At 46.8% G+C, this 15,022-nt stretch overlaps 1 protein-coding gene across 9 annotated transcripts in view; it reads right to left on the reverse strand.

Annotated features, from left to right (window-relative positions):
- The window catches only part of LOC115110304 (G patch domain containing 8), a 34,884-nt gene that overhangs the window by 11,863 nt on the left and 7,999 nt on the right, over nt 1-15,022 (reverse strand). Inside the window, exons 1-4 of one of the 9 annotated variants that reach the window (XM_065010103.1) lie at nt 13,109-13,172; nt 11,972-12,007; nt 8,317-8,335; nt 5,823-5,895 (exon numbers count right to left, since the gene is read on the reverse strand). In XM_065010103.1, the coding sequence (XP_064866175.1) occupies nt 5,823-5,829 (7 nt within the window). In that variant the 5' untranslated portion in view covers nt 5,830-5,895; nt 8,317-8,335; nt 11,972-12,007; nt 13,109-13,172. The other 8 variants (XM_065010104.1, XM_065010105.1, XM_065010102.1 and 5 more) reach the window with 8 other exon arrangements.

The raw sequence follows: 15,022 nt of genomic DNA on the forward strand, positions 1-15,022 counted from the left end.
ATTGGTGCTCTGATGACGGGAAAACAACAAATAAAAGAAATGAGAGGGAAAAAAACAAAACAAAATAAAAACAATTCAATCGGGGGGAAAAATAACATTTACCACTAAGTTTACCATCAGCACAACATGGGCAGGATCAAATCGCTGTAAAAAAGAAACACCAATTGGTTAAGCAGGAAGATTCGAGGCACATAGAGAAGGGCGGAAGGGGTGGGGATGGGAGTTGGGGGGGGGGGGGGGATTAAAAGCCCTCCTCTCCTCTCTACACTCTTGGCCCTCTGGGTGCTTACAGGGATCTCCTCTCACTACCACACTCTCTCACCCACCATCCCAGTCCTGGGTCTTTCTACCCCAATATCCCATGGGTGCCTGGACCCCCTGTTCCTCTCTCCTGTACACCTATATCTGTGGTAAGTAACCCACAAGACCCCTCACTTTTCCTTCACCCTACCCCAAAGATTGAGAGCTAGAGCCAGCAGCTGGCTTCGATAACATCCCCATCAGATAAGGGCTCTGGTGGAGTTTAGTTGGACTCTGTTCTTCAGGGTAGGGGATGATTGTTTAAACAGCTGAATCTGAGGACAGATCCACTTGGAACAGGGCGAGGTTCCCTGTCCGGCTGTCCTACAGATCATGCTTTAAATGTAGTGTGTTAAAATATCTATCGCATCTGCTAGAGTAAAGAGGAATTACCATGCCTCATTTGATACGAGCATGCAACCAATCAGCTGCCCCTGACAACAGAACACCACTCGACACACAGCCACCATTCTCCCCTCTGTCAGCCTCACAGACAGATGTTTGTCTTGTCAGCCTGGTTAGCCTAGATCCCCCCAAATCCCCTCACTGTCCCACTGTCAGCAAGCTCAGTTTGGGACATGCTTACCCCCAGGATGGTGAACATAGACAGAAAGGTACCTGAAAAAGTGGGCCACAGGGCTTTGAGCAGTGCTTAGGAGACTTGGTCTAGCACTAAGTGTGCAACAACAGGAAAATAACAGTCAAATGACTATTTAGAGTTGAATTTTAAGTACTCCATGGAGCATATGAAGGGTTCTTTGAGTGTAGCACTGTAGCCTATACAGAGCACTGCTTAAATCCCCAGATGACCGAGGCAGGCAGGGTAGAACCTCTGGGACAGACATGCTGTGCAGGGGGGGAAGGCCAAAGGGAGAGGGATGATGGGTGTGTGTGACATTGGTGGACATGGGAGGGAGGGGCAGACACATTTTGGGTGCAGGAGGGGGGAGTGAGGTTCTCCCTGTAAGTTTTCCCTAGGGCCCCCGTCCGTGAATGACACACACAAATTCACACGTCTCAGTCCCACATGACAACCGCACGCATACATACAGTACACACTCACTCCACAGGTTTGAAGGTAAATACAGGCAGGTGGGGGAAAAGGGGGCTACTCTGCAAGCCATTCAAAAGACTGAGCCGTGGTCACAGCCAATCAGAACCCCCAACCATGGCAGCCACAGACACTCAAAGGGAAAAACACAAATCTAGACTTGGAGCTGGTGATTCTACAGGATGTGATGCAATCTTTGGTTACTAGGATCTACCTTGATTTTAATTGGATTTTGGTTGGGGTTTTCGTACTTGGAATCAAAGCACTGTAGGTACTTGTGAGCAGATTGTGAAAAGTGAAATAATAGTTTAGTGGTTTATAAAGACAAGAGGAAGCCGAGAGAGGCCAGTATTAGCCTACGTTGTAAAGGGGGGGTGTTACATTGAGGTAAATTGTAGAGAGTGGGAGAAACACACACACTTATACACACACATACAGAGGGAATCCAACAAACCTTACCTAAAAAAGGGGCAAAAAGAACAAAAGAAGAAATAAGAACAGAGTCAATACAGTGAAAACTCAAAGCACAGGGGACACATTGCTATCAAGTCAAAAATGCTTCTGTTCTGACAGGAGGGGAGAGAACGAGTATAATCCTGTATTATTATTAGAATATGATCCCACAGATTCATTCTATAGTGATGTGATGGCGTGATACGGTGATTGTGTTAGAAGTCCACTCCGGAGAAAAAGTAGATGACCATATTTGTCGGGTTCAGACACAGGACCATTCATATAGACAACAATTGGACATGCAGGCAGGCTAGTTGCCACAAACAAGACTCATCTACCCACAGAGCAGAGGCCACTGCTTACAAAACCACACTGTACTGACACCATGCAAACAGCAACACAAGAGCTACACTCAACCAATTTAAATATTTGACATTAGAGTCATTTAGCAGACGCTCTTATCCAGAGCAAATTACAGGAGCAATTGGGGTTAACTGCCTTGCTCAAGGGCACAGATAGTCGGCTCAGGGATTCGAAACGGAAACCTTTCAGTTACTGGCCTAACGCTCTTAACCAAAATGGCTACCTGCCGCTTAGGTCATAAGCCAGAAACGTTTACAGATTATCACCTCAAACACACAAATTACAACCCCCTTTATTCGCTAGATTACTGACAATCAGACAGCAGGTCCATTTTTAAAATGCATATTTAAAAACAAAACACCCTGTCCTGTCTGTCTGTCTCAATCCTGTTATCAATGCATCAGAGTCATGGGTTGCCACAGTGCTTTCACACACTCACAGACAGGTAGTTCCCAATGTGTCCTGTAGGAGGCAGTGTCCTGGACTGTAGGGCCTCTGGCTGATAGCTGGTAACAGAGAAGTGGATTGAAAGCCCTACATGTCCATGAGCAGAGGAGAGGAGAGAGTGCAGAAATACCAGGAACCCCTGCCAACCTCCTTGCAACCAGCCCCTGGCATGAGCCTCAATCCACCATTCCTCATGGGACAGAGTTGAGACCATCAGCAGCAAGCAAGACGCCACGCAACGGCTGTGTCCTCTTCAAGGCCAGAGATGACGAGTCGTTGACACAAGTGTAAAAACCTCTTCAAAAAGCTTCTTAGCATACGAGAGCGTTGTTGGTATTACATTTACCGTGGCTGCTGTGTGTGTGGCATTACTCTGTGTGACTGTTGTGTTTAGCACAGTGCTGCCAAATGGGAGGGTGGGACAGATCCCCAGCTAGATGAGCCATGGATAAACACTACAGACAGAAAAGCAGACACTAACAGAATGCAGTGTGCCCTACGCTACGTACACTACTCGCCTCCCTTAAAACAAATAACCAGCTGACCTGACTGACGCATGTCTTAACTCAGTGCAGATCCTTATGTTGCACCAGAGGCTACTACTGCAGGGAGGCTGGCAGTCTACAGTTGCATAAGCAGCATTGTAACGGCATCCTCCTCTAAAAGCAAGTATAAAAACAAGGTTCTCTAACAAGAGCCTATTTATCCACTTAGTAAGACGTTAAGATGCAAATGTAGCATTCGACACAATGTTACAATCACCTGCTCAGGGTGTCAGACTGAGCAAAAGGACAAGTCCCCAGTAGTGTACGGTTTTGAGAGGGAGAAGGCATCCAGGCACTGTGTCCTGGTTGAAAACAAGACAGTGTGTTAGGAGATAGAGAATGAGCAGACTGGGACGTTTCCCATTAGCGTGTTGTAATGCAGCCCAGATGCTTCCTGCTGGGTGGGGAGGGAAAGGCTGGTGTGACTAAGGGAACGGGGTGAACGAGAGGAACGATAGAGGGATGAGAAAAGGCTGGGTGAAAGACGGGTCTGGGTGGTGTAGCTAGCTATGGGCAGAAACAAATGAGAGTGAAAGGGGTTGGATGAAGAGGTTAAGAAGAGGTTACTTCCCCTGGACTCAGATCCTGGACTCAGCCCCATGATGTAGACACACCCACTCTAAACCAATTCTCAATAGACGACATGGACCAACCAGCCTGCCAACTATGACATCATTCAAAGCTGAAGGAAAACACTACATAGGGCTCTACAGTGCGACCATTTTACTCGCATAGGCACCTAAAAATGTTGTTGTGCGACCTGGAACTTTCATTTCGAGGCACCAGTGCGCCTAGAAAAATGTAAGATTCTAGCTTAATAACCCAAAATATTTTGCATTGTGCTCCAAAACGTATTCGCGTGCGCCTACATTTTTACAACTTAGGCGCACACGTGCTCCTTGTAAAAAAGGTCAGCGTAGAGACTTGCTATTCATTACCCGCTTATAGAGAGAGGGGAAGGAGAGGGAGAGCCGGGGAGGCGTGGGATGGAGAGAGGGAGAGAAAGAGGACGGGTGCGAGTATGAGAGAGGGGAGGGGCAGATACTGAGTGAGCGAGGGAAGAGAATGTAGCATAGCAGGCAGGAGTTGAGTGTAGAGAAGCCCAGGCGCTGCACCACTAGGACCAAGCAAATGAGGCTGTGAGCTGAGCTGAACTAAAGGCCTAAGCCCCAAACACAGCTCTCTCCAGCCAGCCTATGCTGGCCTGCCAATCCCTGCCTATAGAAGAAAAACAGCATGGACCACAGCCAACAGCTCTGCATCCTGCACCGAGTGTTGCTGCTGCGTGAGGTTCTGAAGGCTGTTTTCAGACCAAGACAGTCCTACACACAGACACAGACATGAAAGCTTGTACTAGCACAGAAGCGCAGACAGATAACATGCAAACACGTGTTTGGGCTGTCTAATGAAAGTTCACCTGGACATTACAGGTCAAAGAGAGGAGGAACTGCAGAGACAGACACTGAGTGCATTGGCTGTACTCTCTTGTCTGTCACTACTAAACTCAGAGGCCTTTATGCTCAAACCCTTGCCAGCCAACTAAAAACATCTTCTGACATGAGCTGTGGTCAATCAGTGCACACAATATGCATCAATACAATTAATTCAAATAAGTTAATAGTGAATTACCATAGAAACCCTGAAATAACAGAAAACCAGTGTAACCCCTAAAGTAACCCAACCAGATTAGCTTTAAATTAATATAAATAAAGTGCCAGTTAACAGGGAGAGATCAATAACAGAAAAGGAGGGAGTGAGATTAACCGTTTTTAAATCTAACCAACATATTGACTGAATTACTTTGACTGAGTACTGGGGAGGCATAGGTGATTATATATATGATTATATTATACATAGCTAGATACAGACCACATCAGTTATAGTAACTTTGCAATCGTCTACGAGCACATATCCAACCCTACAGCGACTTGTATCACTGTACTAATCCCCACAGCTATGAAGCCCAGACATTCTAGAAACTGAGGTGAAATTCCAAACATGACACAGGTGTTCAAAGGCAAACTAACTTGACTCTTGATCAGTGGAACATCTGAGAATCAGACCTGGACTCTGTCTGCTACACACTTCACAGTGGAACCAAGCAGGGTACACACAGGCATTCCACCATCAGACTGTCTTTTTTTGGAGGAGAATGAACAGCAGCTCCCATTGGCTGAGGGCAGTGTGTCTCAAGGGAGCTTGTGAGCATCAGTGCGAGTGTGTGTGGGGTGGGCATGCATTCTTCATCCTTGTGCATCATGGGAAGGGAACAGCAGTGGCGCAAAGAACAAACACCACCCCCCTCCTCCTCCTCCTCCCTCTGCCCCGCCCGTCCTGTCCCAGGGTGCATTACGCTATCCTTTCTACACCTAGTTCTGGCGAAGACCAGGGCAAGACCGACAGGGACAACTGTACCGGGGTCATGCACTAAATACTCTGATCCTTGCCATCTACCAGAAGAGGAAGACAGAGATCAGAAAAAGTACAGAAAATAGAAAGGAAACAGTTGAAAAGAAAAAAAGTACAAAATAAAACCTGGAGAAAGGTGAGGCAAAGAGGAGGAGTACTGAGAGGAGAAGAGACGGTATTAGCACACATTTGAGAAAGGAGTATGGAGAGAGAGAGAGAGAGAGAGAGATAGAGAGAGGCGAGTGTCTTCTTACCCTGCATGGTTTTGCCCAGTCCTTGCCCCAGCTTCCAGCCATGTTTCTGAAGCAGCCGGTGCCCAATGTTATCCTGGCAGACAGAACAGAGGAGAAAAAGACCAAAAACATTCCAATAATAAGAAAAGCTTTTCCCGTGGGCACGGGTCACAAACACATACAGGACTACTACCAAATCATCACCACCTCCTCCACCATGTGACATCAGTGTCTTCCAGCACAGGGGGGAGGTGAGGAGGGAGGGGAGGGAGTGTGTAGTCTCTGAACTAACATCCTTATGGCCACACCGAGGGGTAGAGAAGGAGCCTATCCTAACAGGAACTGATTAAAACCTCTAAAGCTTACAAACTGGGGATGAAGCGTCCCATGTTCTACTCGTTGTTGTAACACAGAGAATATCAGCTGTCTGGGAGGTACGAGGGGAAGGAGGAAGAGGAGAAAGGAGACGGTAATATATGTATCACACGCTTATACATATATGAACCGCTATAGAGCGAGATCTATCGCACACAGACAAATGGAACAAAAACGAGGTATGGAAATCTTGCATTAACAGAAAGAGGACCAGAACCTCCAAGCTTGTTGTGATTCCATAACCAAGACAGAGGGGAGCACCACGAAAAAAATGCAGCCGTCACGAGAGAAATACAGCGAGAGAGGGGGAAAGAAAGAGAGAGAGAAAGTGCTAGGAGGGCCTTGGGTTACCATTACAAGGCCCAGGGTTGAGAGTGTGTATGACTGTGTAGGAGAGAGGAAGACATCAGGTGAGTGACTGAGACTTATAACGCTATGGGTCGGCAGTAAAAACAAAGTGAAAAGCAAGACTGTCGCACCACCACAAGCTACAGCACATCATCAAGCACAAAGAAAACAGAAACAATGAGATTTAAAAAATACATTTTCAAATTTAAAAAAGAAAGTTGCATTTCAGTTGTGATTATAACTATTCCAAGCTTTTCTACAACCATTCACCAGAGTGCTGCAATCTACCAAAAACATACAAACCAACCCCCAAAAAAAGGATATTTATAATCACAAAGAGAGTAGATGTCAAATTTCAAACAGAAAACCAAGTGGGAGGGATTGAAACCAAACAGTAAAACAGCATGCAGCTTTTTGTTAGAGTTGAACAAAAAGAGACGGTGTTAGTACTGGACTGTATATGATGGTGCATATACAGAAGGGCAGGGTCAACAGAACGCCTACGGACCAATGGTGTTAGTCTGAGATGGCCTCAAGCACAGAGGTGATGGTTGGACAGGGTCATAGTAGATGGTCTTGACAGAGAGAAAGCAGTGGAAGTGGATGGAGATGTAAGGGTAGTGGTGGTGGGGTGGGGCAGTATGGGTTAGTGCATGTGGAAGGGGTAGTGGTTGTCACACACAGAACATGCTGCATCTCCGCCCATCTGCCTTTGTCACAGAGATGGATTTTAATCAATTTTATCGAGTCCCTGTGGTATTTCAACCCAAACTAGTACCCCCCCCCCCCCCTCTGTATAACTAAGTCAACGCTCCCCGCTTGCTTATCGTTAACGAAAATATCATTACCTAATTGGTTTGTTTTAAGTGTGTCACATAAAATATTGTTGAAATGGCAACTCCCCTCCAAAGCCACCGACAATCTCCCTCATATACAGGATTTGTTGTAGAGCCTTGCTGATAAAATACCCAAATATTTGTTTTCCTACCTTACCCCAGGGAAACGTTGAACTGCACCACTTCCTTGCTCTGTTTGGTTGTGTTTTTTTCTCCTTGTCTAATTCCAGACAGGAACACCCAGTAGAACAGAGCCTGGGAATGGGGGATATATGAGCTGTGTCTGTGTCAGATATGCTGGAGAGAGGGATTGCATGTGTACTTATAATAACTGGGGATATACATCACCTAGCATGGTGTCACCATATAAACATGTTCATGCTGGTTGCTAGACACATCAAGTCAAAGCAGATATAAATAAAAGAGGGGCTGGAGGACTACAATTCCCATGATCCTCTGCAGCCTCGTCGCTCTGCACTGCAGATGGTGCTGCAGTGGGCTCCTCCCTGCTCTCATTGACAAAGAGATACTGGGGATGCTTTTAGTTCTAACCGCTGTAGCTGCCTGCAACAACCCACACTGAAACACAAGCACTGGCAGAGCAGAGTAGTAGTTGATCTAATAGCACCTCTCAGGGGTGGTAGTCAAATGTAAGACAATAGTCTGTAACCCTCCCCCATAATGACTCTAGCTGCGTCTGTAAATTAGAATGAGGAAAACCAGGTGGGGCTGGTGATGGGGAGAAACCTCAGTCCAAAATGGCTGAGACTGATCGATGAGCCAATCAGAATGGACTGAGCAGAGTGTGAGGGCGGAGATGAGGCGCAGGCTGTGTGCTGAACAACAGATGAATGAATGCACTAAATGAAGAAGAAAACAGACAGACGGACGATGAAAAGCAACGACGGCGAGTTCCAACAGCAGTGCAAGTGGAGTGAAGGCATTTCCATACGAACCTGGCTTTAAAATACTGGGCTGTCAAAAGAACAGTCACACGTGACACAATGTAAGAAACCGGCCAGTCACTAACGCTTTCAACTGCAATTTGTTTTCTACTTTTTTCTTATTAAAAGAGCTAAAATCTTTATTTTGCCCTAAAAAATATGTATAAAACACTGTACACAAAACAGAAATGTGGTAACTAGGCATATCAATAAACTCACTGATTTAATGATTACTGTTAATATAAGAGAAAGAAAAAGAAAATGTTATCCAAACAAGAGAAATCCACACCGAGTGTTGGTAGGGAGGGTAATGTGCATTGTGCTGTCATTGACACAGTGCATGGGAGGGGGAGGTGGAGGGAGGGTAAAAACCAAATAGATGGGGGTAAAGGAAGGAAGAGGTATACAGGGGGCACCATACCAGGAACCTGTGTGCGTCTTCAAACCTAGTGATGCTGACGGTGTTATTTTCTGTGTGTGGTAGACGCTGGCTGTGTGTGAGCCTCACACTGGGGTTCAGAAGCCCCTTGCGTTATATGGGAGGTTTTTAATAGGGATTACTGCACCATCAGTGTCTTAGGCCTTAACCCACAGAACAGACAGCACGCTAATCCACTTAACCAGAAATTAATGTCCAAAACCAAAACTTGGGTCATATTTAATATGATTATCTCTGTATGAGTGAGTGAGTAACTATGTGACAGTAGAAAACAGAGGGTGGCAGTCAGGCGTCACTCGCTCTCGTCCCCCTGTGGAATGTGTGTTTTTACAGGAGTCTTGTGGAGCCGGGTCTGTTAGACAGAGCAGGGGGGTAGCTCTCCTCTTCCTTGTAAAGCTCTATTTCCATCTCCGCTGTCCTTGGCTCTCTGTCTGTCTGCCTTGCACGCTCACATTCCTCCCTGCTGAGGCTCAGATAGGTGTGACTAAATGGAAACAACAGCCCCTGCATGGGCCTCAAGGGACTCAGGCCAAATAGAACAGACACCTTCCAATCATTGGATCCATTACAATCAATGACCTTAAAAACATCTAACTGACCTCGTCAGTCTGCCTCCTGCAGTGTTGGAGCTGGTGCTGAATAGAGATGGAGCCCTCGGCGGGGTCAGGGTTGTAAAGGGGACGAGTGACTGACGGCAGATGACCTTTCCCTTGGTAATCTTCCAGGGGTTCATTTTCCCAAATGAAGGCGGGGAGGTGGTGGGAGTGTAACACTAACACAGCACAGAGCAGAGAAAAGACACAGCTGGTGCCTGAGCAACAGCACAGTAGTCTGCGTATAATTGTGTGTTCCTCTAGGCTCTGTGTGTGTGTGTGTGTGTGTGGGCGAGTGAGCAATGTTGTTGCGTGTGTGGGTGGCAGTGAAAAAACACCTATACAAGGTTGATCATTGCAAAGACACCTACAGCTCTGTTGATACATGGATGTGAACAACAACATAGCCTTTAAGCAGTTGGTACATCGTCACAGTCTGTCAGACCCACCTCATGTTGATGATGTCAGCACCTGGACCCAGAGCAGAGAGTCACCAAATGGCTGTTAGCACCCGTGATAACATACTGAGGGTGGGCAGGGGGTCAGTGTGTTACTGCAGTCATACTGCACCATGAGAGTGTACTGTATGACCTTTGACCTGTCATAAATCCCTGGGCATGTGTGTTTCCTTCTAATCTGACTGAGGTTTGATTCTAACTGAATATTGTTGCCAGTGGTGCTGTGATGTAGCAGACCCTGACTTGGTGCAGTGTCTCAGTAGCCAAAGGTAAAAGGCCGGAAAGCATCATGTGAAATGGCACGGTGTGAAATCAATCTTCTCTCTCAAGTTCGAGGCCAGCACAGTTTGTGCACAGGTGTTTTTTAAATCGAGTTTGCTCTTGTGTGTGTGAACGCGTGTTTGTGTGTCTCTGAGGCTGCCCACTGGATCTCTCTCTCAGGGCCAGGGATTTGGAGGAGGGAACAGGGGTAGGGGACATTGGAGAAATGGGAGAGGGGAGGTGAAAAGGTGTTGTGATTAGGACAGAGTGTGAGAGAGCTAGTACCGAATGATACCCAGTTAACACATGCAATGCAAAAAAACTTTGTTAGAGAAAGAGCGAGAGAACAGAGGAGAAAGACAGAGAGAAAACGGATCCCAGTAAAGTACCACAGACCTCTAGCTGCCTACAGATCAGAACACACACACGAGTGGCAGGGGAGGGGCACAGAGAGGTGCGGGAGCTGCACACACATCCAGCTCCGTGACGTGAGACACGCTGACAACTGTCATTGCCCCCGTCATCCCAGAGCCATGACACTGCTGCTGGAGTGGGAGGGGTGGGGGGTCAGCTGATGTTGGTGAGTGTGTTACAGCCTTTTTGAAAATCAGACAAACCTAAGTGGAACTGTGAACTTTCAAAGCTGATCAACTGCAATTTCACTGAAATTAAACGTTTGGTGGGTGTGGGTGTGTGTGTGTGTAATACGCATTATGTGAGCGCATGCGTCTGTGGTTGTAGTGACAGTCCTCTCTCTCTCTCCACGTGTGTCAGGAGCTGTAGTGCTACAGCCCGGCTCTCAGCACCCCTCCATAGACAATAGCGCAGGAGCAACAGAGCCACTTTACCCAGGTAGGCAGGCCACCTCTCCTGCTCTCCTCTCCACTCCTCTCTACCGCCCACCCACAGTGGGCTCCTGAGCCAGTGAGTGGGTTGGTGCTACGTGGCTCAGCTTAGTTTGGTCAATCCGCCCACCATGATATATGAGTCATATGAAGACCATTGGAGAAATGGTCAGGGCCAGACAGGAGTTTCTCCCTCACATTTCATAAAGGAAGCCTTTTTAGCATGGCTTAGTAATGCTTTCAGAGCAGCAGGATAACAACAGAGCTAGGAGAAGGACAGACTGACCTTGCTGTTACCGCTGTTGTTACTGCTGCTGCCTATGTGCCTCACAACAGACACAGGATTATTTACACCAGAGTGCCTGGCTGCATAATTTGGCTTTGTTACAGCTACATGCTTAAGGCTAGCTCTCAACGTCTAGAGGTATAGTTGTGTGGGTGTGTGGCGTTTCGATGTAGACTGGCTGTATATAGTTTAAAACAAAAGCCTAAAAACCCTCCTCGTACCTACTTGTAAGTAAAGCTTTATTTATCAATGTAGCTGGAACTCTCGCCATGAACTCTCAATGCAGCTGGGCTAAGATACTGTTCTGCTGTGCCTTGAGATGCTCAGAATCAGATCAATAGTTGTAGTCAGAGGACATCCACTATGCCCTGAGGAGGAGACGGATTAGAGGTTGTGGAGACAAGAGTGGAGTTCAGGCCTGCTCTCCGTGGTGCTTCAGAGAGAGAGAGACACGGAGAGAAAGGGGGAGGGAGAGATGGAAGGGGGAGTGAGAGAAAAGAGCTGCCTGCGATATTATCCATGTGCCTCGTCAGCGAAAAATGCAGTCCCAGTTGCACAAGCACCATGCCAGCACAGAATGACAGAGGGTACTGTACACCGAATCACTGTGTCGTAGAGAGAGAGAAAGAATTGTTTGAACATAGGTGCATGAAAAGAACAGAGGAGATGGATTGAGAGAGAGCAGAAAGACATAGAGTGATGTGAGGACAGAAAGACAGTAAGAGAAGCGTTACAAGGAAACCCTAAAAGATGGGAGTAGGAAAGCAGAGCGTGCAAATACAAACCGGGTCATTGCTGCTTAGCTAATAGGGGCCAATTCGCTGCAGGAGAGAAATGTCGAACACCCCAAGTTGTGTACAATACTGTAATGTTCTGAGATAACGGTCCTATATACACACAAACACAGAGTACACAAACTCCACACACACAAATACTAAACATACACTTCCATCTCCAAGCCTACACCTCTTCTCTTCTCTTCTCTTGATGTGGAGTAGATAAGGCACTGAGTCCCTTTCCTTTACCAAATCAGGTCAGAGCAGAACAATCAGACCACATCTGATTCCCCTGTACCCCCCCCAGTGTGTGTGTATGTGTTGTGAACATGTATGCGAGTATGCAATTGTGTGCTACGCTTCTAATCTTGTTAGCCCAGAGAGTATTAGATTTGATTTGATTCATGAACAGGACCCCTCATGAGTATGTCCATCTCATGATAGTGTTTCAGTGGCTAGGGTACTAGCAAGCCACAATTAACTATGGGAGAGTGTGTGTGTGCGTGTCGTAGAGGGGGCTAGAGAGGTTTGTACAAATGGCCTTTATTGCTAAATAGCCACGGTGTAATTTAGCACCGAGGGCAGGGGAGGCAAACAGCGATTAGCAATCTTCCACCACTAAACTCATGGACCTCACGCTTCCCTAGAGGACATACACAAACACCATTTTACTGTACACTGCCCTTTTAACAGAGTGATTGGAAGGTATTTAAACTATAGACTGGTAACAGTGCCTTGTCCACTCCACTCTAACAATCTGGTGTACTAGTGCCTGGATGACTGAAAACGGGCTAAAAAAGACACACGCACATTCAGAGTTAAGATCTACAATTAAAGTCAAATATAATAATGAATAATAATGAAAAAATAATCCTGTTCATCCAGCTAAGAGCTATCACACAGGAAATGGCACAGGAAGCAGAGGGCTTGGGAAGGGAGGGGGTATACAGTGATTCTACTGATTGGGTAGGGAGAATGGGTTGTCAAGGGAACACTGGACGTGTATCACACAGGCAGTACAGGGTGAAGGAAGGGGGCAAGGCTCTTATTCCGCTCTCTCTGGACCAATCATCCATTCTCTCACACACACACAGTTTCAAGTTGGGCTTGTCCTAAAGGGTGCAGGGGTGAAGGATGCGGCCTTACCGATTCTATGGGCTTGTCCAGGGACGCCTGCTCCAGCTCCAACTGGCCCTCTTCATACTGGTCAAAGTGATTTCCCCCCTAGGAGAGAAGACATGGGGACAGAGGGTTAGACACCAGACAGCTAAAACACAACTAGACAGAGAGAGCGCGCGAGAGAGAGAGACAGCGCGAGAGAGAGAGAGAGAGAGACAGCGCGAGAGAGAGAGAGAGAGACAGCGCGAGAGAGAGAGAGACAGCGCGAGACAGCGCGAGAGAGAGAGACAGCGCGAGAGAGAGAGAGACAGCGCGAGAGAGAGAGAGACAGCGCGAGAGAGAGAGAGAGACAGCGCGAGAGAGAGAGAGAGACAGCGCGAGAGAGAGAGAGAGAGACAGCGCGAGAGAGAGAGAGAGACAGCGCGAGAGAGAGAGAGAGACAGCGCGAGAGAGAGAGACAGCAGTGAAAATCCAGAGGGAACAAAAACCAGAGGAAAATGGAACCGTCTGCAAAAGAGAAACTCCTGTTTCTTTGTTCCCTTAATGGAAGTGAAACCATTTCACCTCCCAAGAGGCTAAAACATTTCAAAATTACACAGAAAACACACAATCAAAAGGGGATGAAATGGACATGTTAAAACACATATAGATGCCTACCAAAGACACATATTAATGCACGCACACACACTGTTGAGATAAGGTTCTTTACTGCCTAAGTTTGACAGTTGAAGAGCACCATATCTTACAAGACAGATGGAAACCTAACGTTCACCCTGAGTGGTTAAGCAGGTTACAGCGGTACAGAATAATAGGCTAGAGTGTGTGTGTGTGTAGCTAGATTACCACAACATTTCAAATGCCATGAGGACAGTGCAGAGATCTAACCCATTTCACTTCACTGTCTGCAATGAGGGGGAACAAATTGGAGAGCTAGAATTAATTGAATTATTTGTATTTTTCAGGGCAGACGGATGCAAAAACGATGCATCCCATTTGTATGAGACAGGGTCCTTGACCTGAGGACGACATCACGAGACGAGTAATGAGCGTGTCACTCCTTCCACTAGGTGGGTATTCTATACAGTCTCCGTTCCCAGATGAGACACATTACCCCTCAAAGCAGAGGCAGCAGAATGGCACGTGAAGGTCACCTTGGAAAGCAGATGCGATTCCTCTTTGACCTTCAACCTGCTGAGACTGAATGACTGGAAGACACAAGGCAATGTTCTTTCAATGTGTTCAATTAGACTGACTGAAAGCCACTGTTCCAGTGTGTTCAATAACACAGAGATCCGGAGCCCCATATCCCTTTGCTCCGAGTCTATTTGAGGCTTGGGTCGTGCTGCGGTACTGACTTTATCAAATGGTTTGAGACGACTGAGGTGGGGCTATACGCTGACCTTTTGTTACGAGTAGCACGTGTGCGCCTAAGTTGAACAATGTTGGCGCACCCAGAGAAATTTAGAAACACAATGACAAATATTTGAGTAAAATCGCATCACTGTAGAGCCCTGTGGGGCTTATTGAGTTGAACACAGAACCTCAGAGGAGGAGCCATTTCTATTACCTTTTTATTACAGAACATCAAGCTGAAGTGGATTAGAACCCGCGGGACGTCTTCTGATGAGCTCTGAAGTTTGTAGAGGCGGCCGCCAGCAGCAGTGACTGTCTACTCACCTACTGAGTCTACTACCACTTCATCTTTACAACTGGGGGATCCACTGAAGAACACAGATACTAGCCTAACTACAATAGATCACGGTATTGTAGCTCAAACCTTCAGTGCAAATCCAGGATTAAATTCAAAACGGATCACCTGTTCCCTTATTTCTAACCAGACAACATGATCTATACCACAGTAAAGCTTTACATGAGATACAAGGATGACACTATTTAAAACGGGTACAAACAACCCTCACACCGCTGTCCGAGCCCATATTA

Source organism: Oncorhynchus nerka, linkage group LG26 (assembly GCF_034236695.1).
Source record: "Oncorhynchus nerka isolate Pitt River linkage group LG26, Oner_Uvic_2.0, whole genome shotgun sequence".
NCBI classification, from domain to species: domain Eukaryota; kingdom Metazoa; phylum Chordata; class Actinopteri; order Salmoniformes; family Salmonidae; genus Oncorhynchus; species Oncorhynchus nerka.